This window comes from Bombyx mandarina, chromosome 10, assembly GCF_030267445.1.
Source record: "Bombyx mandarina strain Sakado chromosome 10, ASM3026744v2".
In the NCBI taxonomy this organism is placed as follows: Eukaryota; Metazoa; Arthropoda; class Insecta; order Lepidoptera; family Bombycidae; genus Bombyx; species Bombyx mandarina.
The window spans coordinates 12,903,836-12,925,196 of record NC_143217.1 but is presented as its reverse complement, the minus strand read 5'-3'; the positions used below and the strand labels follow the sequence as shown (position 1 = coordinate 12,925,196).

The following is a 21,361-nucleotide window of genomic DNA, read 5'->3' as shown; positions in this document are numbered from 1 at the left end:
TTCTATGTTTTCTTGCTCTAAAAACTCTTTTGTTCTGTGCGCGGTATGAGAGCTTGCATTGTCGTGATGGAGGATGATGCGGCGGTTGCAGTTCTCTTTACGGAGTTCAGAAACGACCTGTGGCAAACAAATACTAGCATACCATTCTGCATTAACCGTTCTTTGTCCCTCAAGAGGAATAGTCGTAACATGGCCGGTTTTGGAGACAAACGTGGCCACCATTTTTTTTGCAACACTCCGTGAACTCGTGACTGGTTTTTTGTTTCGGGTTCGTACGCGCATATCTAGGATTCGTCACCTGATACAATGTTGTATACAGCATTTGAGGATCCTGCGTGGAATCTTTCGAGAGTTCTGACGCACCAAGTAACGCGAGCCGCTTTTTGCTCTTCACAGAGCGAATGCGGTATCCATCAGGAAAACAACTTTTTTACACCTAATTGTTCATGCAAGATTATTTGTATTTGACTCATGCCAATGTCTAAAGTTGCCTGAATCTCGCGGTATGTCACATGTCGATCTTCCTCAATCAGCTTACGCACAGCATCAACGTATGGGTAACGTATACGGGTGACTGCAGTTTTTGGACGACCTTGACGGGGATCATCACTGAGCTTGACACGTCCACGTTGAAGCTCAGCAAACCAGCGATAAATTGTGGTTTTGGATGGGGCTTCATCACCAAATGCACCGGTCAACACACTGTTTTTGTGTTAAACCACTTCGAAAGTCATAATAAATCATCGCTCTTGAATTTTCTCGAGTCAATTCCATTTTCTCAACGACTAAACAAGTTTGACAAAACCCCGTGACAAGACCGAGAATCTTTTTTTAAATAAATAAATGGTATTCGATTTTTAAAACCAAGGAGTTTTCAATTAAAAAGATTTTAATATGACAGGAACAGTGGAAATATTCCATTCTCGATACTTTTAGTGCAGCCCTCGTATAGACAAATAATATTTTATACAAACAATATTAATTAACCTATTCTCAATTTGACCACAGACTTAGCAATAACAAAAGTTTGACAATAAACATTTTTTTTTGGTCAGGAGGAAATCGCCGGACTTCCGCTCTTCCCTGGGGATGGAGGGCGGGGCATGTCGGAGTCGAACTGACTAAAACCTCCTGTCGCTGAACAACCCGCGTCTGAACCTCGCATGAGACAGAACTCATGAAAAGGCAAAGGGGGGAAAGTGAAGCGCTTAGTTCGGAGCACATCTCTCCCATTACCCTCCCCCTCGGGACGCCGGACCGGCGGTGTTCGGCGCCACGACCACCAGCCCTCTCGGTCGGCAGGCTATCCGGAGACCACCTAGATGGCGCCGGTTAGAATGGATTATCCTACGGAATACCCTGCTGGGTCAGAACCAGCGTGGGTCGAGGATAGCCGGCTTTCCATCACCCGGATGCTCTTGCGTAAAACGCCTGCAGAGCAGCTTGCACGTCGTTTTCTTAGGCCCCCTTCCCCGGTCCCCAGACCGACATGTGAAGGGGACCCGAAACACTTAGAGGGCCAGGGCTTGGGCGAAATCCGCCTCCCTGGCTCCCGCTCGACGGCGGCGGGCTTGTGCGTCTCTCACGCGCCCCGCCGCCTCCTGCGAGATGGTGCACCCGCAGAAGTCGAGCATCGCCTTCCACGACTCGTCGTCGCCGAGCATCGATGCCACAAAACCCGGCAACGACAAGTCGTTTCCTATTTTTGCGACGAGGACACGGCGCCACACCTCCCATTGCGGGGCAGGTGACGAGCGTGTGCTCCGCCGTGTCCAATGACAATAAACATAGAGTATATTTAAATGTGTTTGTGTTGTTGTTGTAATACATGTTGTGTGTAATACATGGTAGTGTGTGTAAGGCTTTTTTATTGATTTAATGTGTTGTTAATGCATAATTAAAAAAAAATGCATTCTGCTCTCCTTCTCTATATTCTCTTTAAGTGTGGGAAATTTCATACTCCTCACTCCGCGTAATTTTCGTAAAAAGGGGTACCAAGTTTTTGCTTCACATATTAAAATATACCTTTTTTTCACGTTTTTCAGCTTTCGAATTAATTTTGGAATCTGGACCAGGATTACGTCTGCTTATCTTTAAGAGAAAGGTTATTGCCTAAATCGGTGAATGTGTTCACGGCCCATCTTAAGTTAAGCGGTGCCCGCAGGAATCACAGCGTTAATGCCACCTACCTATGCACGTTTAAAACATAAATAAGATAAAACAATTAGAAGACAACACAAATAAGAAATTAAACAATAATAACTAACAGTAAAAAAAAGGGAATGGAATTTTGATTCAAGATTATTATTTGTTACATTATTTTAATATAGGTATTACTTGCTCGAACAGAAACAGTTTGTTCATAATAAACACTAATAAGATTATATTCACTCTAGGTATAAACGTTAAGGTAATTTTAAAACAACATAATATATTAAGCTTATTAATACTGTTATGTCATTGTAATTCATTTTTACCGTGTCATGTTAACTTGAACATGAAACTTGTTTACTCATTCAAATTTCAAGGCAATAAAAAAATATTTTTCACAATCCTAAGCAAAAATAAGTCTTATTTCTAAGGTGTTTAGGTTGAATTTCAAAAATCATTTAAGCATTTTTATTCAACGTCATTTTTATTTTATCAAACACAAAATCCTTAGTGATTACAGTATCTTTTGAAGAAATGAAGCATTTATCTCATTTCGGTTACTTATTTATGGAACGTTGAAGATGTCGCACGAATGGAAAGATAAAATAGTTTTTATAACCGGTGCTGCAACGGGCATCGGCGAATCTGTGGTCAGGATATTATTAGACGAAGGAGTTAAGGTGAGTAAAATATAACTTCTAGAACGGAGATCCACAAACTTACCCGTTAATTTGTTTCCTAAAATGTTTATATTTTTATTGCTCCACATTGACGCGACACATCTAGTATTAATTAATTTGTTAGTTTCACCGCAGAAATAAGTTAGTAATTGGTGTTAAAGTATGAAATTGCCCTTTTATTGTAATAGGTACTTCGAATTGACATAGAACCTTCATGGTTTGAGATTTTTGAGTGAAACTTTTTTCAAATGGTTACTATGAGGTTCTTCTTTTAAATAATGTGCAACATTCGATTATCGACTTTTTTGTTTGTTGTTTTCTGTTGTTTTTTTTATTCAACTTAGACAAGAAAGATGGTTACTTCGAAAATTCGAGTGATTTGTGAATTCGAGTTCCGACGCGGAACTAACGCTGCAGAAACAGCTCGCAATATCAATGTTGCGTTTGGAGAGGGGACTGCTGTGCCCACCGTGCGATTTTGGTTTAAACGCTTTCGTGATGGAAATTTTGGAAATTGGAAGAACGAACCACATGGAAGACCTTCAAACCGACCCTGCCTTTACTGTTTATTTTAAGGGAAGCTTCATTCGAGAGTAAAATCTACAAGATATCTTTCCTTTTTTTCTCTTTTTGACAGATTTCAAATCATTGTTAAGTTTAATTGATGTATGTCTTTCTTTAAGTCCGTTTGTCATTCAAATATATACATGTCACCGGAAGATAAGCAAATATTATTTATTAAGATAGGACATATAAAAGGGATGCAGGCTGCGTAAGATTCGTTATTGTGGTGAATTTTGGGGGAGGCCTATGTCCATCAGTGGACGAACATGAGGTGATAAAAATGTAAACATTTATAATAAGGACGTCTTGAACTACAAGAAACTAACGAGCCTTGGCCAAATGTACGTTCGTTGCTGTATGGAGCTCACGAAATTATTAGTGTTTTAGTAAGCTAATTCGTTGATCTTCTGGGGGACTTTCATGTGTAAAAGTCATAATTGTCAATGCATCAAAGGCCAAAAATGTCAGAATTTTCGTGGTGTGTTATCGTGTAACACATCTAATGCTGGCTTCGTTTTTAAGGACAATTCCGACACTGTCGGCATATAGTACTAATGTCTAAACCAAAGTTCGCGTTCTCCTGAACCAGTTATGAAGAGGTTAGCGTCGCTCAAATATCACGCCATTTTGGATCTTGCGATCATGTTTTTAAAGTAGCAGTAAGTAATTCCTAAAAGCCGGAGTCCAATATTCATAAAGTCTAGAGTGGTCCTTAAAACATTACTTTCCATTTTCAGCATATAGCGATTTTGGACATCGCGGAAGAAGCCGGACAATCGTTACAAGCTGAACTGAATTCGAAATATGGCAACAAAACGAAGTTCTACAGGTCTGACGTCACTGATGAAGAGCACTTCCTGGGAATCTTTAACGCTGTAATTCAGGAGCAAGGCGGCATTGATGTAGTGATTAATAATGCCGCCCTCATGAACGACAGTATTGGCATTTACAAAAAAGCCATTGAGGTCAACGTGGTAAGGTCACAGCCGATTAAATGACAAATTCAAATTCGTTTTGTTTCGATAACAACTCAAAGCAATCATCTTGAGACAACATAAACTAATTAGGATAGTTTGATCTATACTAATATTATAAAGAGGAAAGGTTTGTTTGTTTGCTTGTATTGAATAGGGTCCGAAACTACTAAACCGATTTGAAAAATTCTTTCACTGTTTGGAAGCTACACTATTCTCAATCGACATAGGCTAGGTCTTTTTTGAAAAAAAATAGGGATCCTTACTAAAACTTCAATAATGTAACCCAAGGTGTAAAAAAACTACCTAAAATATTCTTTACATCGCGTGCCCTGCGAAAACTATTGACGATAGAATAAAATAATGTACTACGACTTTGTAGGACACATTATTATTTACAAAAAGGGTCGCCACAGCATATGTCTAACTATTATAGTTATACCGCAATAAGTGTTCTTTTATTTAAAAAAATAAAACAATGTCAAATCTCGTTGAAATTTTTATTAAAGACCCGAGCGGAGCCGGAACGGGCCGCTTGTTTGCAGTATAAACGTCATTCATCATTATCATACCACACTTATCCAATAAAAGATGAAGCGGCATTTATTTAAACTCATTTTACCACCTTATAGACCAGTGATTCTCAACCTTTTATTTGTTGCGGCACATATTTAACGATTTTAAAATTTGGCGGCACACAAAGAAAAAGATTTAAGCTATTTACTTTCTAAAACACTGCATAAAAAACCATAAAATATACGAAATAAACTAATATATGCTTTAATAATATTTAAACGTTTAAAAAGGGATTAATTACAAGCTAATAATAATAATAATAAAATATTTGATATAATTTAATAATATTAACATCATTATAATATATTGGCAAAATTTGGCGGCACACTTTTGAAATTTCGCGGCACACAAAAGTGCCGCGGAACAGTGGTTGAGAATCACTGTTATAGACTGTTTAGTTTATATACTCTACGGTCATAGACATTCGACCAGTGATAAAAGAGGCCAATTATTATAGGACCAAATTCAGCAGACAATTTCATTAATACCAATTTCGATTTCAGACCGCCTTAATAACGAGTACATTAAAAGCCATTGAGATAATGGGGAAGCACGGCGGTGGTAAAGGAGGTACAGTTATCAACGTATCTTCTGTTGCCGCTTTGACGCAATCTCACGTTATGCCGATATACTTCGCCACTAAAAGCGCTGTGCTGCAGTTCAGTAATTGCATCGGTGTAAGTTTATTTATTTATTTATAACTTCTTATACAAGAAAGTATAAAGGCGGACTTAATGCCATAGGCATTCTCTTACAGTCTACCTTAGGGGAGTGCAGAGATGAAGCTTGGTAGGTGTAGTGTGAAGGTGATATTACTTAAACATATGTGTATATATAACATACTTAATATTTATAGATACAAATACTCGTACTTAACTAAATACATATACCTAAATATATACATATACATATCATAAATATACACATATAAAAACATATATAAACAAATATTATCAATTAGATGACTCTGCTAACTCTCTGAGAAACAGTTCTCGAACCTTCGTCTTAAACGCTTCACGTGTTTACTTGTTCTTCAACATACTCGTAAGAATTATAGTGGATTTTGGACTCAATAACCAAGATCCACTTATCAAAATTTGTGGGTAGGTCTAAAATCTGTCTGCCTATTTCTGCCGTGAAGCAGCAATGCGTTTCGGTTTGAAGGGTGGGGCAGCCGCTGTAACTATACGTGAGACCTTAGAACTTATATCTCAAGGTGGGTGGCGAATTTACGTTGTGGATGTCTATGGGCTCCAGTAACCACTTAACACCAGGTGGGCTGTGAGCTTGTCCACCCATCTAAGTAATAAAAAAAATTTAAAAAATAAATATATACCCATGAAACTTGCAATCTAAAGTTTCAAGATCATAATCATGTATTTAAACGTAAATTCATTAAAAAAAATTACAAAATCTGACCTTATTCGCTGATTTATAGAGCTTGTTATTTCACAAATGATGATTGAGTCAAAAAAAAACCTACATCCGAACGTTACGTAGTAGTAATGAAATTATCCTCCAAAACTTCACCGTCTAAACAGTCTAAAAGTCACATGCATTAATATGAAAATATACATTTTACTGAATAACCCTACTTATTCAATGATATTATACAGAGACCGGAACACTTTTCGAAAACCGGGGTCCGAGTACTGACAGTGTGCTTTGGTGCAACAGACACCGCGTTGCTGACCGACGAGAAACTAGGCACTTTTGATAAGTACTTAGAATCTTCATGCTTGGACCAACTAAAGAAAGGTTTCATATTTCAACGGTAAGTTATAAATTCATTCATATTGTGTAATGCGACGTGATATCAGCTAGTTTTAACTTAAAAAGAAACTAGGGTAAAAATTGAAAAACCAATCTACACCTAATAAGAACGAGAATAGGGTTTTGATTTTTAATTGCTACTAATAGTGGTCCTGCAGTAGTCGAAATTCGACTATATTTAATTGAAATTGCTTGTACACTATTATGATTCTATTTTCAAAGACTATTTCATAAATCACAAATTTCGCCAAGACTACACTGTAAAAAAATATTAATAAAGACAAACAATATTTAATCTATTCTCAATTTGACCCCCGACGTCAAGAACAAAAGTTTGACAATAAATAAATAGTATGCATGCGTGTGTGCGTCAAATACATGGTAGTGTGTGTAATGTTTTCTTTATTGATTTAATGTATCTTGTATGCATTATTTAAAAAAAAAATTAGCATCGTGCACTTCTTTTCTATATCTATATCTATACTAATATTATAAAGAGGAAAGATTTGTTTGTTTGTTTGTTTCGAATAGGCTCCGAAACTACTGGACCGATTTGAAAAATTCTTTTTCCATTAGAAGCCGACATTGTCCCTGATGAACATAGGCTACTTTTTTAAAAAAAATTATTATTTTATTTTTTTGGTTTCATGTGTGTTTTAATGTTTCCGAAGCGAAGCGAGGGCGGGTCGCTAGTTCTCTATAAGAGTGGAGAATTTCATACCCCTCCGTCCGCGCAATTTTCGTAAAAAGGGATATAAAGTTTTCATTCACGTATTAATATATAGACGAAGCAGACGCATGACTCAACAAATTTACATCGGCATTACTGACAACGTGTCTAGAGTTGATAGCATAAAACAGAAGTTCTTGTATCTTATCTTGAAACCGCTTCTTTTATTTATATTATATGTGTTACAGACAATCTATATAATTCAGGTAATTCAGTATAGTATCTGCTGGTGTGGATTAGTGTGTAAAATAGCTACATTTGGGCCTGTATTTATCAATGCTATGTAAGTAAGTAAGTAGAAGGGTATAAAATGACAGACAAAAATAACACATTATATTTGCTTAAAATCAACTTTATTAAAATTGACAATTAGTAAGTAGTTAGTTCTGATTAAAAACAATATTTATTCAAAAGTAGGTATTTATAGTAAAATCACAATCAAATAACATTGAACTTAAAATTATTCTGGGTTAACTAACATAATCTAATTTACTCATAAGTAATATGTTAAAAAGCTTAGGCAACAAAACAATTCTTTAAAAATAGGAAGTAGATCTACTTACTGGCTTCTCAGAATACAGTAAGCAAAAAATCTTTATTTATTTTTACATGAACAAGAATTGTGACATTTTGAAGTGCATAAAATCTTACTTTTAAGACATGAACCCTTTTTGGTATCACAGACTTTTTTACATGTACATTTGACAAAGCCCTGACGCGTTCGTTTCCTGCCAGCCCGCACTCCCCTTTCCATGCTATCGACTTTTACAAACATTGCCGGCAGCGTATTCGGTATTGTATACAATGCCTAGGCATAATATAAAATGAAAAATATTTCATACATTACCGTAACTTTTTAGGTATTCTATACATTTCCTAGGTATTGTATAAAATACCGTATTTTTGTTCCTACCTATCCCGATAGCATTGAGAGGCTATATCAGCTTCTCCTTGACGTGTAGATGAGCTCACGGGGCTCAAACCCGGTGTGTTGTTAACACTGGCCCTAGCAAGAGCAGTGCTTCGTAGAATCTACGGTTTCGGTTCAGTTCTAAGGCGCCACTCCGAAGCTTGTTGACTAGTTTCCATGTTAAACTCGTAAACTTACGTCTCGTCACCAGTAACAATGCATTTCTCGAATTTTCGGTTTGAGTTGACTCACAGGTCCTAAGGGACTCTCGTGCAATTGAGTTTTTGGAGAAAATTCAGGTCTTTTGGGACTAGCCGAGCGGCAATATGTTTCATACTCAAGTGATCGTTTAAAATGGTACCGATGTCAATCCGTAACATATCGCAAGATATAAAAAGTTCGACGGCTATAAAGTCGATTTATCGTAAGTCTTTCTTAACATTTTCAGTGACTACGAACATGAAATCCCATTCGAGATGCAATATTTAAAATAAACTCGATGATTGTGCCATTATAAAATCTTATCTTATCTTATACCTTTAAACGAGCAATTCTTGTATATTAATATATACATAAATAATCTGAATCTCTGAAACGGCTCCAACGATTTTCATAAAATTTAGTTTTTAGCGGTAGGCAGCGGCTTGGCTCTGCCCTTGGCATTGCTGAAGTCCATGGGCGACGGTAACCACTCACCATCAGGTGGGCCGTATGCTCGTCTGCCTACAAAGGCAATAAAAAAAAATAAAAATAGTATACAGGGGATTTCGGGGGCGATAAATCGATCTAGCTACGATTTATTTTCAGAAAATGTTGTTTTATTCGTGTTTTCAACAATCAACTCTTCCCGACATCTATTGGCGAATAATAATACTATTTTTCTTAATTGAGGGCAACTAACCGCTTTAAAGACACAACAAGATGGCGTTATCAAAAAAAAAACCATCTAGTAACATAATATTATATTTAACTAAAAACAGGACTGTAATTAAACTAAATAACAGATAATAAACGATGTAACTCAAACCGCGCGTCAAAATGGAAAACAATTGTGCCAATTATAGATAACAAATACTCTTTGTTACTACGAGTATAACAGCAATACAAAGAATTAAGTTTGGAACTATAAACGAATCATACATTCTCAATGCTTTTTTGACTGAATGTGTTTTGAAATAGGGCGGAAAAACAGAATTTAAAACAATTTTTTAAACTTAACATATCCTAAGGGTGATACCGAGAGGGCTGGTGGTCGTGGCGCCGACGACCGCCAGTCCGGCGTCCCGAGGGGGAGGGTAATGGGAGAGATGTGCTTCGCACTAAACGCTTCACTTTCCCCCCTTTGCCTTTTCATGAGTTCTGTCTCATGCGAGGTTTGGATGCTGGTTGTTGAGCGACAGGAGGTTTTAGTCGGTTCAACTCCGACATGCCCCGCCCTCATCCTCAGTGGAGGGCGGAAGTACGGTGATTTCCTCCAGACAAAAAAAAAGGGTGCTGTCAGATAATTTGCTAATAATATTATGCGTTATTATGCGGATGATCAGCAATATTAATATGTTATGTTCATTAATAACCATCGCCTCTTTTAGTATTTCTGTCCAGATTTCAAAAACTAGTATAGGTACTGCTGTCATTATTTTCCCCACTTTTGAAACGCTTCTACTTGACTCTCTAAAAAACATCTCTATTCGGGTGAGTGGAGTTTGAAGTCGTTTTAATACAGATTGGCTTATGAACCCACTCGCCCTAAACACGTCATTACGGATCCTCCCGATCCATTAACGGTGCTTTTAGGTACCTCAAGCATCGGTCACCGTCCTCGCCGACCCCATCGCTTGCGACGAAGGGCTCTATGAGTAAATTAACCCATAGACACAGCCCACTGAGTTTCTCGCCGGATCTTCTCAGTGGGTCGAGTTTCCGATCCAATTGTAGATTCTACGAAGCACTGCTCTTGCTAGGGCCGGTGCTTTAAGCACTCTCGGTTTGAGCCCCGTGAGCTAAACTTCTAGTTCGGTGAATCTAGAATAACCCATGGAGGTTACTAGAATAGGTAGGAAAAAAAAGAACGAAGTGAGTATTTCTATAGGACCCTTCTTTTGTACGTATAAGTATAGATGAGCATAATATATAAGTATAGATGAGCAAGTGAAAATGGTATTAACGGTGGTCTGTTTATAATGTTTCGTATATTTTATATTACAGCAAAGAATCCGCAGCTCAAGGCCTCGTTGATTCTTACAAGAAAGGTGAGAGTGGCAGTACATGGCTCGTTGTAAATAACTTGCCGGTTCAAGAAATCAGCGGGTCGGTCGCCGAAGCCTATCAGATTCTTTCTCAGAATGTTTATAGACTTTAATATCGGTTTTGCGTTTTTTGGGGGCTCGTATATCTATAAAACAGGATGAATTATTAATGTTCTTAAAAACGATGAAAGAGAGTATAACATATTATTATTGTGATCCCTAACTTGTACTAAAAGTTGTACTATATTCATTGATTGTTTTTGCATGGCACGTAATGTAACTTAAATAAAGAACCAGTTAGTTACGCGCGCAAACAAAATAACCAATGCCTTAAATATATTTGAGATCACGAGAAAAAAGGTGTTTATTAGGTTCACGTTACATAGCGGGGCATGAAATAAGAACAATAATTTTAACTTAATCATTGAAAAATAATAATGCTTTTTAATCAAGTTCAGGCAGAGATAATTGTGTAAACGATTGTGCATATTGAATAAGTCTTAGATAAATTGTAAATAAACATTTCTTCCTTACTTTTTATTTTTATTTTATTATTTAAGTATTGATGTACCTTTAGATAATATAGGTATTGTAAATAATTGTAATTAGTGGACCCAGCAGACGTGGTTCTGTCGTCCAGCACATATATAATTTTGAATTCGATGTCGGCATAACGTACTCGGTCGAATTATAAATCTAAACCTCCCTGGGACTCAAACACGCAAAGGATCAAAATCGATCTGACCGTATTTAAGTCATTTATTTTATTTATAGTATTAATTATATTTTGTAATAATATTTTGAAGTCGTCGTGGTCTAAAGGTTAAGACGTCCGGTGCATTCGTATGTAGCGATGCACCGATGTTCGAATCCCGCAGGCGGGTACCAATTTTTCTAATGAAATACGTACTCAACAAATGTTAAGGTTCACGATTGACTTCCACGGTGAAGGAATAACATCGTGTAATAAAAATCAAACCCGCAAAATTATAATTTGCGTAATCACTGGTGGTAGAACCTCTTGTGAGTCCGCACGGGTAGGTACCACCACCATGCCTATTTCTGCCGTGAAGCAGTAATGCGTTTCGGTTTGAAGGGTGGGGTAGCCTTTGTAACTATACTGAGACTTAGAACTTATATCTCAAGGTGGGTGGCGCATTTGCGTTGTAGATGTCTATGGGCTCCAGTAACCACTTAACACCAGGTGGGCTGTGAGCTCGTCCACCCATCTAAGCAATAAACAAAAAAAAATTGCTATTTTAGAACTACATATTATGAAGTTTTATTTTAGTAATTATTTACTGTAGCGAGTAAAATAACGTACATGTTCCATCGGAAAACATTCCACCATTTTATTAAAGTCTCGTATTTCTTAAAAATGTTTTTTTACACTTTAAAAATGTTTTTTTTCATTTACTGCTTAGGCTGCTGGACGAGCTGAGTTTTTTTCTATAACATAGAATGCAAGTCTGCTTCGCTGTAGACATAAGCGGAACGGTCATTGGATCCCGAGCTTTGGATCATTTATAATCTGTGGAATTTTTATGAAGTTTAATGGTATAATATACAGTATAGATTTTAACACAAACTTCTTGTATGGGTTTTATTTTTAACCACCTCCAAAAAAAGGAGAAAGTTCTCATTTCGACAGTGTTTTTATGTGTCTCAGAACTATTTTGTAACTGAATCCATTTTGATGATATATTTCTTTCAAATGCATATTTAACTGACTTCGACTGCCCTGCGGCTGTTTTCATTTTATTTGAAAAAATAATAGTTTAAAAAAACTAACAAAATACGTTTTTATAGAAAATCCAACTAAAAAAAGGTGCGTGTACTTATTATGTACGCGCGTAAGAAATTATACTTTATTTTTATTAAATTTGTTTCTTTTTTTATATTTAAAATTTAATCATTTTAAAAAAAAATCGATTAAACGCGTGTTTGAGGATGTTCCTCAAACACGCTTATTGGACATCCCTTTTCTTGACATCGTATAAATTCGGTAATTCTCGGTACGGTTCGGAAAGTTCACCTGCGGCTATATTCAGACTCGCCAAGTTACGTCGGTCGTATTGTAATGAGCGATTTAGTGGGCAACTTCATTTCTGTTAATTTTGTGTCACGGTGCGCGCGCATCGTAAAACTTCACTCTCATCAATTTTTCATAACGCGCCTAAAGAAGTATAACTTCAAAAATAGAAAATAAATTTGAATTAAAAATAGTGTAAGAAATGAATGATTTTATTGTAAAAAAAGCGTGAATTTATTGTATAAAAATATTTTTCATTTTTAAGCGATGGCATAGATCGCGGGCCTTGAGCGCGGCTTGAGAGTGGAATCCAGAAAATTCGTAACGAAAATAACCTGACACCCCCACTACGCAATAACTAAAATAATAACTAAACAAATAACTAAAGTCGGCGTACACAGGACTTTAAACAGACAATTTTCCGTTTAAATTTTACACTTCATTCACTTTTACAGCACTTTCCGGTAATGCTATTTGTCAAGTTTTTTAAATTTAGCCTATTTATTAGCTGGATAGTTATTGGAAAATCGTCGATCTTTTAAAGTTAAGTCATTTCCAAAGTATATACACTATAGTATCCGCTACGTACTTTTAAGATATTGAGTAAAATATCATCAATGAACACTTTATGATGCCATTTTATTGGCGATTCCATTTTATTACTTTAATATTCGAAACATCTGAAATATTAGTATGAGGGATTCGTTGTTAAGTCGTGAATCTGAATTAGATAAAAACTACTTATTAGATGATTTAGCTTGAGAAAATACAGTACGGCGGTAGTCTAGTGGTATATAAAATAAATTCGATTTATTTTATTATTGTTTTAATATTAAATTATTATTATCTAATTATAATTGCATAAGTCGATAAAAAATGCTATGTAATAGCTTTACCGCGGTAGTCCCGGAATGCCACACGTGTTTTTTTTAGTTGAATTTCAATTTTATCATTTTTTTTTAAATATTGATTTGTCAGCGGTTCTTAATAAGTATACCAAATTTCGAGTTAATCCGACGTTTTGAAGGGGGTCAAAATCATGTACAAAGATTCCGTTATATACGTCTGAAGCTAATAAAAGCGTATTAATAAAAAATGTATTATTTCGTTGGACCAAAAATGCAAATAACGTGCGCCAAATGACATTATCACGTTATACTAAATTACTCGAAGACTTTACACTGCTTACATTTTGCGACTTACGTGTACTATGTAACTAATAATTCGCGATAACAGAGCTCTAACGGTACATATTCAAAATATTCCAATAAGCTTTGATATTTATTTTTCGGAGATAAAATATTATCTGAACAATGAATTAATTGTTGAATGCATTTGTACGTTGAACACTGTGTGATGGAGTCGTGGAAAGGAAAAATTGTGCTTATCACTGGTGCCGCAAGCGGTATCGGCGAAGGAGTGGTCCGGCTTATGTTGGAGCGAGGTGTCAAGGTAGAATATTTTTATAGACAAAGGCAACAACATTTGATCTTGTATCTTGAACTTGTATCTCAAGGTGGGTGGCGCATTTACGTTGTGGATGTCTATGGGCTCCAGTAACCACTTAACACCAGGTGGGCTGTGAGCTCGTCCACCCATCTAAGCAATAAAAAAAAAATGTTATTCTGTTCTCATTAGAACAGAATGACAAATACAGCTACACGAGTATTACACTAATCGTATCAATCATTTACATAGTTTAGAAAAAGTAAGCGATTAAATGGATAGAAGCAGCAGTAAAATATAGTAATGAAATGAATTTTAAAACATTTGTGAGCAGAAATTTATTAGCACAAAATTAATTCAACCAAAATTAATTACATAATTCATCAAGTAACATGTATTTTACAACAAAAATCGCAAACGCGCGATTAGATTACAATCAGTTTGCAATCAAATCTTATAAACGATAACACAAAAAAAAATATTTTCTGTAATTTTAATTACATAATCTTATTTAAAGCATGTTGCTGTTTTGGATGTTGCCGAGGATTCCGGAAGAGCTCTTGAGAATGAGCTCAATACAAAATACGGTCCCAACAGTGTGAAGTTCTACAAATGTGACGTAACTGATGGAGAACTTTTTCTGGAATTATTCGATACTGTCAAAAACGAACAAGGCTATCTTGATGTGGTCATCAACAATGCCGCGATCATGAACGACAGCTATAAATCTTACAAAAAACAAATCGATATAAATGTGGTTAGTATGTTTTATTCTTATTCTTATTTATTATTATCAGAGGAAGTATGAAAGTAGCCCCGGTAATTAATAAAATTAAAGAGCGGATGGTTAGCGTGGTATGGACATGTGATGCGTAGAGAGAAGATGCATGTGACCAGGAGATGTATGGAAATGGTAATGCAAAGTAGAGGGCGAAGATGTCGACCGAAGAAGACACGGATGGAGTGTGTGAATGAGTGTGTGAATGACGATAGAGAGAGAGGAGTGAGTGTTGAGCTGACGGCTGATAGAAGAGAATGGAAGAGAAAAATTAGCTTTGCCGATCCCACCTAGTGGGATAAGGTGAAGAAAAAGAAGAGTGAGTATTTATGAGTGAGTTTTTATTCTTAGCACAGGTAACCCATAACATGGTATTTTACAGTATGGTTCCACTCTGACACGAAAAGAAAAATTCCCTAAAACCCTCTTTTAATTTTTACAACACCATAACGAGATTTTTGTTTAAAATTATTTAAAAAATGATATTGTCTGATATTATGCATTATGATCACACACTCCTTTTTGTACTGGCTTCTAGTCTCATAATTATAACACGATTTTGCACAGCCCACTCTCGACTAGGCGCGTTAACACTTCCGCCTCCGCCATTCGCCCAATCATGATGTACGACCAACCCATACCGTGGGCCCTGAAAGTCAAATACTTAGGCGTCACCCTCGATAGAGGGATGACATTCTGCCCCCACCTAAAGACGGTACGCGACCGTGCCGCCTTCATACTAGGACGCCTCTATCCGATGATTTGCATACGAAGTAAATTGTCCCGTACAAGTAAGGTGACACTCTACAAAACTTGCATATGTCCCGTCACGACCTATGCTATGCTATCAACCTACAGACACAGCCCACTGAGTTTCTCGTCAGATCTTCTCAGTGGGTCGCGTTTCCGATCCGGTGGTACATTCTATAAAGGACGGCTCTTGCTAGGGTTAGTGTTAGTAACGTCGTCAGGTCTGAGTCCCATGAGCTCACCTACTATTTAAGGTTACGCTGAAATAGCCTCTCAAGATTATCAGCATAGGTAGAAGAAAAAAAACCAAACACACACACACACACACACACACACACCACAGGACTTTTAGGAACCTATCAATCGTGTTATAGGGGGTTAACTGTAAAGGCATATATTAACCTTTTATTATGTTATATTATAATAGAAATCCACAATGATGTGTAATTTGTCTCTAATACCATCATAATATTTTATTATAATATTTTCTTCGGTTTTCTCTTTACCTTTTTGCCTATTTCTACTGTGAAATAATCAATATTCCGATTTGAGTCTGAGTTATATAATTTACCCATCTACGTTAATAAACGTGACGTAATGTCTGCGCAGTGTGAACACTGAAATCATAAAAATCTAAATATTATCTAGACTTCTATCACGGTAGATAAAAACGTTGTACAAAGAAAGAAATTTGTGTTAAACAAATATACAGTACTTCATATTGAATATACAATACTCTTGCTTCGTTGCGAGTAATATATTTTGTGTTAAGTATACCTATCTCAATAATATTGGATTTCTTTTCGAAATAATATTGAGGTTTCTTATTGTTGTATAGATTTCTGAGTTGTCGGTGTTCCTTTGTAGCACCCATCTATTTGTTCAATAATGTAAATGACGTTGAAAAACCCATGTGCTCTCCAAATAATTCATCCTACAGTGCTTCAAAATTTTAAAAAATCCTCCCTCTTAACAAATGTAAGTTAATCGTAATTTTTGAACGTTTCAGACTGCTTTAGTTACTGGTACGCTGAAAGCTATCGAGATTATGGGAAAGCAGAATGGCGGTAAAGGAGGTACTGTTCTAAATATATCTTCAGTGGCAGCGTTATGTCAATCTCATCTGTTCCCGATTTATTTCGGGACCAAGAGTGCGGTGCTGCAGTTCAGCAACTGTATTGGGGTAAGGAGCTTTCCAGTGGACTTATTTCATGAAAGTTTTTAAAGCTAACTCATACTCGTATTGTTTGACCGACTCGGTGGTGCACTAATTAGCGCCCCTGACTTCTGGGACGAGGGCTTGAATTCGATACCTGCATCGGGTAAATGTGATGAACAGGTTTCTTTGCTCTTTATCTGAGTATTTATTATCTATACATGTATATTTTTTAACTTATACGGGTGTCTACACATCAGTTCCCGTTTTCATAGTACAGAGAATCCTAGTTTAGGGGTAGATGACCTCGTGTGACTTTTCCCTATTTTTATTATTATTATTCATCAACGGCACCCAAGATGAAAGAATAAAATGTATTAGGAATAGTACCCGCAAAGTAAATATTGCACAATTATTGTTTTTCTATATTAAGTGAATCATGGGGCACAGCGGTTGTGCCATCGACGATGCCCAGTTTGGATTTCAGTGGGAGCGTCTTGTGAGCCCACTCGGGTGGTTAGGTATCACCATTCCGCCTATTTCTGGCACGAAGCAGTAATGCATTTCATTTAGAAGATTGGTGTAGTCTTTTTTAATTGCTTAGATAGTTGGACGAGCTCACAGTCCACCTGGTGTTAAGCGGTTACTGTAGCCCATAGACATCTACAACGTAAATGCCGCCACCCACCTTGAGATCTAAGTTCTAAGGTCTCAGTATAGTTACAACGGCTGCCCCACCCTTCAAACCGAAACGCATTACTGCTTCCCGGCAGAAATAGGCGGGTTGGCGGTACCTACCCGTACGGACTCACAAGAGGTTCTACCACCAGTAATTACGCAAATTATAATTTTGCGGATTTGATATTTATTACACGTTATTATTCCTTCACCGTGGAAGTGGACCTCGGATGAATTCTGCCTCATTCGTTGCAGGTTGAGAAGACAACACATCTTGAACTTTTTTTGTGGATCTGCAATGTACAGATGCAAACAATTCAGTTCGATCTATTAAATGATTTTCATAATTTTTGTTTTACAGTTAGAAGAACATTACGCTAAAAGCGGCGTCCGAGTACTGAGTATTTGCTTTGGTGCGACTGATACTCCACTATTGAGCGGAACTAAACTAGGCAGCTTTGATAAAGAAATAGACAGCACTTGTGTTGAGGCCATCCAAAAGGATTATCCTATGCAAAAGTACGTCAGGGCTTGTTTGATTAATCTTTAACACCGTATACAACACGTGTATATATAAATGAGACTTGAACCTAGTGTTGCGCAGTGGGCCTTTTACAGGTTGTCATGTCTTCCATCTTGCATCCCTTATATTATATAAGCTATAGCAATATACGTGGTTCGTGTACGAACGCCCTAACCCGAAATATTGTTGCGTTGTGGTGACGCTTGCCTAGCATAATCTTGCAGTTCGCCTGGGCGAAGCGATGTTGTGTCCTAAAATAGGACCGGACTGCTGTCAACTGTCATGGCTTCGATACGAAATAGCGACGAGATCTGGAAGGTTATGCTCGATTTCTCCGAATCCACTATCCACACAAAAAGACCGTAGCGACGAAAGAGAGCTTTTCTCGTTTCGAACCGGCTTGGGGCGACCGAAAACATCAAAGCATCGCGGCGCTCTAAGTTTTCGTGACTGCTGTTATATGCGCTCCAAACCGGCAGGCAGGTTTCGAGCGGAATATTTAGAAACAACAGCGGCAGTACCTGTGTGGTCTGATTAGTAGCCATCCGCGATGAGTCGTTCGTCGCTTGCCGACGATTCCGTCAGTCAGGCGACCTTGGGGTAGCTTTGAGTAACGATGCAATGTTGACTGCGGTTATCCTTCCTACCTCAACGCAGGGACATCGATTAATGGTGTACTTTGACATACCTTGCGCGGTGCTACCACGCGGGCCATTTTGTATGATATTACACAGGGGGGCTAAAAAACTTAACCCATTAGCTTTCTATTATTGACTTAGAAGTATAATAAGTACATCAATTTATACAAGGATATTAAATTACTTCTCCTTTTTTGAAATTTACAAGCATGTATCATTACATTTTACCAAAAATATCTTCTACTACTAAACTATCTACGTGCAATGTATGAAAATTTCCTCACCCGATAAAATCATGTATCCGATTCAGACATTCTATATGGAGAAGACGGGATGCTGGTGGGGGAACGGTTACTCTATCAGGGTATTGATGGTTACGGTTTTAGTGACATAAAAAAGGTTTAAATGGTAGCGTTACTGAGAGAGAGAGGGAGAGGGAGAGAGAGAGGGAGAGGGAGAGAGAGAGAGGGAGAGGAAGGGAGAGAGGTGAGAAAGCTCCTATTAAAAAATTTTACTCAATTATGTGAATATTAAGTCTCTTAGTTCTTATAACCGAAGTCCATTAAACGCTGCATTTATTTAACAAATCCTCCGAAAAAAATACAGACAATTCTGTGTCTACGTTCCAGGATGGAATCTGCAGCCAAAGGTCTGGTCGAGGCCTATGAGTACGCTAAAAGTGGCGACACTTGGATCATCACAACAAACAAACCGGCAAAGAACATCACTGATACAGTTAAAAAGGCTTATGAACTTTTATCGTATCACGTTTTCAATTGAATGTTTTTTTTCTCCTACCTACGCCGCAAGTTCGGTTTTCGTCCCGCTATACAGGGAAGAAAGTTTAGCTTATTCTCCCTGGGTACTGACAAGTGCGCATGCGCGTTAGTGCCCACGTCTGCTCTCACGCACCTAAAATTCTCCGCCATTTTTGCGCTCTCGTAATTTGCAATATTATGTTTAGTGTAAAACTGAAATAAACAAAAGGCAATAAAATTTAATAGTGAAGTATTAAACAAAGATGAGTTCATCAGACAGTTCTTATTCAACTAGTAGTAGTTTATTTAAAAAAAGAAACAGTTAAATAATAATTGTTTTTTTTTATGAGAGTGGGGGGCTCCGCCCCCCCTAGCCCCCCGACAGAGCATCGCCCCTGGACCCCGGCTCGGTACTCCACGGGTGCTAAATTTTTTACAATGTCGGACTTTCGGCCTGGTAGGAAAAAAAATAGTATGTGGACCGCGGGAAAAAAGTAGGACATCTCATCCCGCGTGTTTGCCAATACACAATGTACTATTAAAGAAGAAATAAAGTAATAATTAATAATGTGGTTGTATTTTTTTTATAACTTAGACGGCTCACGGCCCGTCTGGTATTAAATTATTACTGGATGCCACCATCCACCTTGAGAAATGAGTACTAAGTCTCAGTTTTTACAGTAGAATCCATCAAAACGAAATAGGCAGGGTGGTGGTACTTACCCGTGCGGATCCAATACTACTAGTAATTACGCTAATTACGATTTTGCGGGTTTGATGATTGATGTTTTTCTTTAACCGTGGCAAGCAAAAGCTAACGTTTGTTAAGTACGTATTTCATTGGAAAAATTGGTAGGTACCCACCCGCCTGCAGGATTCGAATACAGTTGCATCGCTACATACGAATGCATCGGGCGTCTCATCTTTTAGGCCGCGACGACTCATACAACGCGAGACCTGCTACAACGCGGGATCTCATACAACGCGGGACCTCGTACAACGCGGGACCTCATACAACGCGAGACCTGCTACAACGCGTGACCGCATACAACGCAGCACCTCAGACAACGTGAGACCTCATACAACGCAAGACTTCATACAACGCGGGACCTCATACAACGCGAGACCTCATACAACGCGAGACCTCATACATAGCGGGACCTCATCCAACACGTGACCTCACGCAACGCGGGATCTCATACAACGCGAGACCTCATACAATGCGAGACTTCATACAACGCTAGACTTCATACAACGCTAGACCTCGTACAACGTGGGACCTACTACAACGCGGGACCTCATACAACGCGGGACCTCGTACAACACGGTACCTCATACATCGCGGAACCTCATACAACGCTAGACCTCATACAACCCGAGACCTACTACAACCCGTGACCTCATAAAACGCTAGACCTCATACAACCCGATACCTCATACAACGCGGGACCTCGTACAACGCGGTACCTCATACAACACGGGACCTCATACAACGCGAGACCTCATACAACGCGAGACCTACTACAACGCGTGACCTCATATAACGCGGGACCTCATACAACGCGAGACCTCATACATAGCGGGACCTCGTCCAACGCGAGACCTCAACAACGCGAGACCTCATACATAGCGGGACCTCGTCCAACGCGATACCTCAACAACGCGAGACCTCGTACAACGTAAAAAAGTCAAAGTCAAAGTTTACATTTGTAGAGTAAAATAGTCATTAGCTTATGACTACAAATAATTGGTAGTATTACACTCTAGTATTACATATTATATTGATATCGCTTCGCTTCGGCAACATTACATTTTATTATTGATAGCTGAGTCCCGCGATGTTACCTGCGATTATTGTCGTACCGCGGGTCAGGCCGCGGGGCGAAGCTAATCTAAAAAAGTAGGCTAAGTTACTCCTTATATCATCAGCTACCTATCAGTGAAAGTGTCGTTAAAATAGGTCCAGCGGTTTCAGGGATTAGCCGGAAAAACAGACAG

General features: G+C 38.0%; 2 protein-coding genes across 2 annotated transcripts; both read left to right on the top strand.

Moving 5' to 3' along the window:
- Positions 1–2,670: 2,670 nt before the first annotated feature.
- Positions 2,671–11,137, top strand: LOC114243180 (15-hydroxyprostaglandin dehydrogenase [NAD(+)]-like). The gene is made up of 5 exons (XM_028174576.2): positions 2,671–2,831; positions 4,133–4,369; positions 5,449–5,622; positions 6,562–6,719; positions 10,564–11,137. The coding sequence occupies exons 1-5, from the start codon at positions 2,733–2,735 to the stop codon at positions 10,715–10,717; spliced, it is 822 nt and encodes a 273-aa protein (XP_028030377.2). The 5' UTR covers positions 2,671–2,732; the 3' UTR covers positions 10,718–11,137.
- Positions 11,138–13,934: 2,797 nt separating this feature from the next.
- LOC149502245 (15-hydroxyprostaglandin dehydrogenase [NAD(+)]-like) lies at positions 13,935–19,931 on the top strand. Its single transcript, XM_089730455.1, has 5 exons — positions 13,935–14,088; positions 14,600–14,839; positions 16,620–16,793; positions 17,806–17,963; positions 19,235–19,931. Exons 1-5 carry the CDS (start codon positions 13,966–13,968, stop codon positions 19,383–19,385), a joined length of 846 nt encoding a protein of 281 aa, XP_089586581.1. The 5' UTR covers positions 13,935–13,965; the 3' UTR covers positions 19,386–19,931.
- Positions 19,932–21,361: the final 1,430 nt, after the last annotated feature.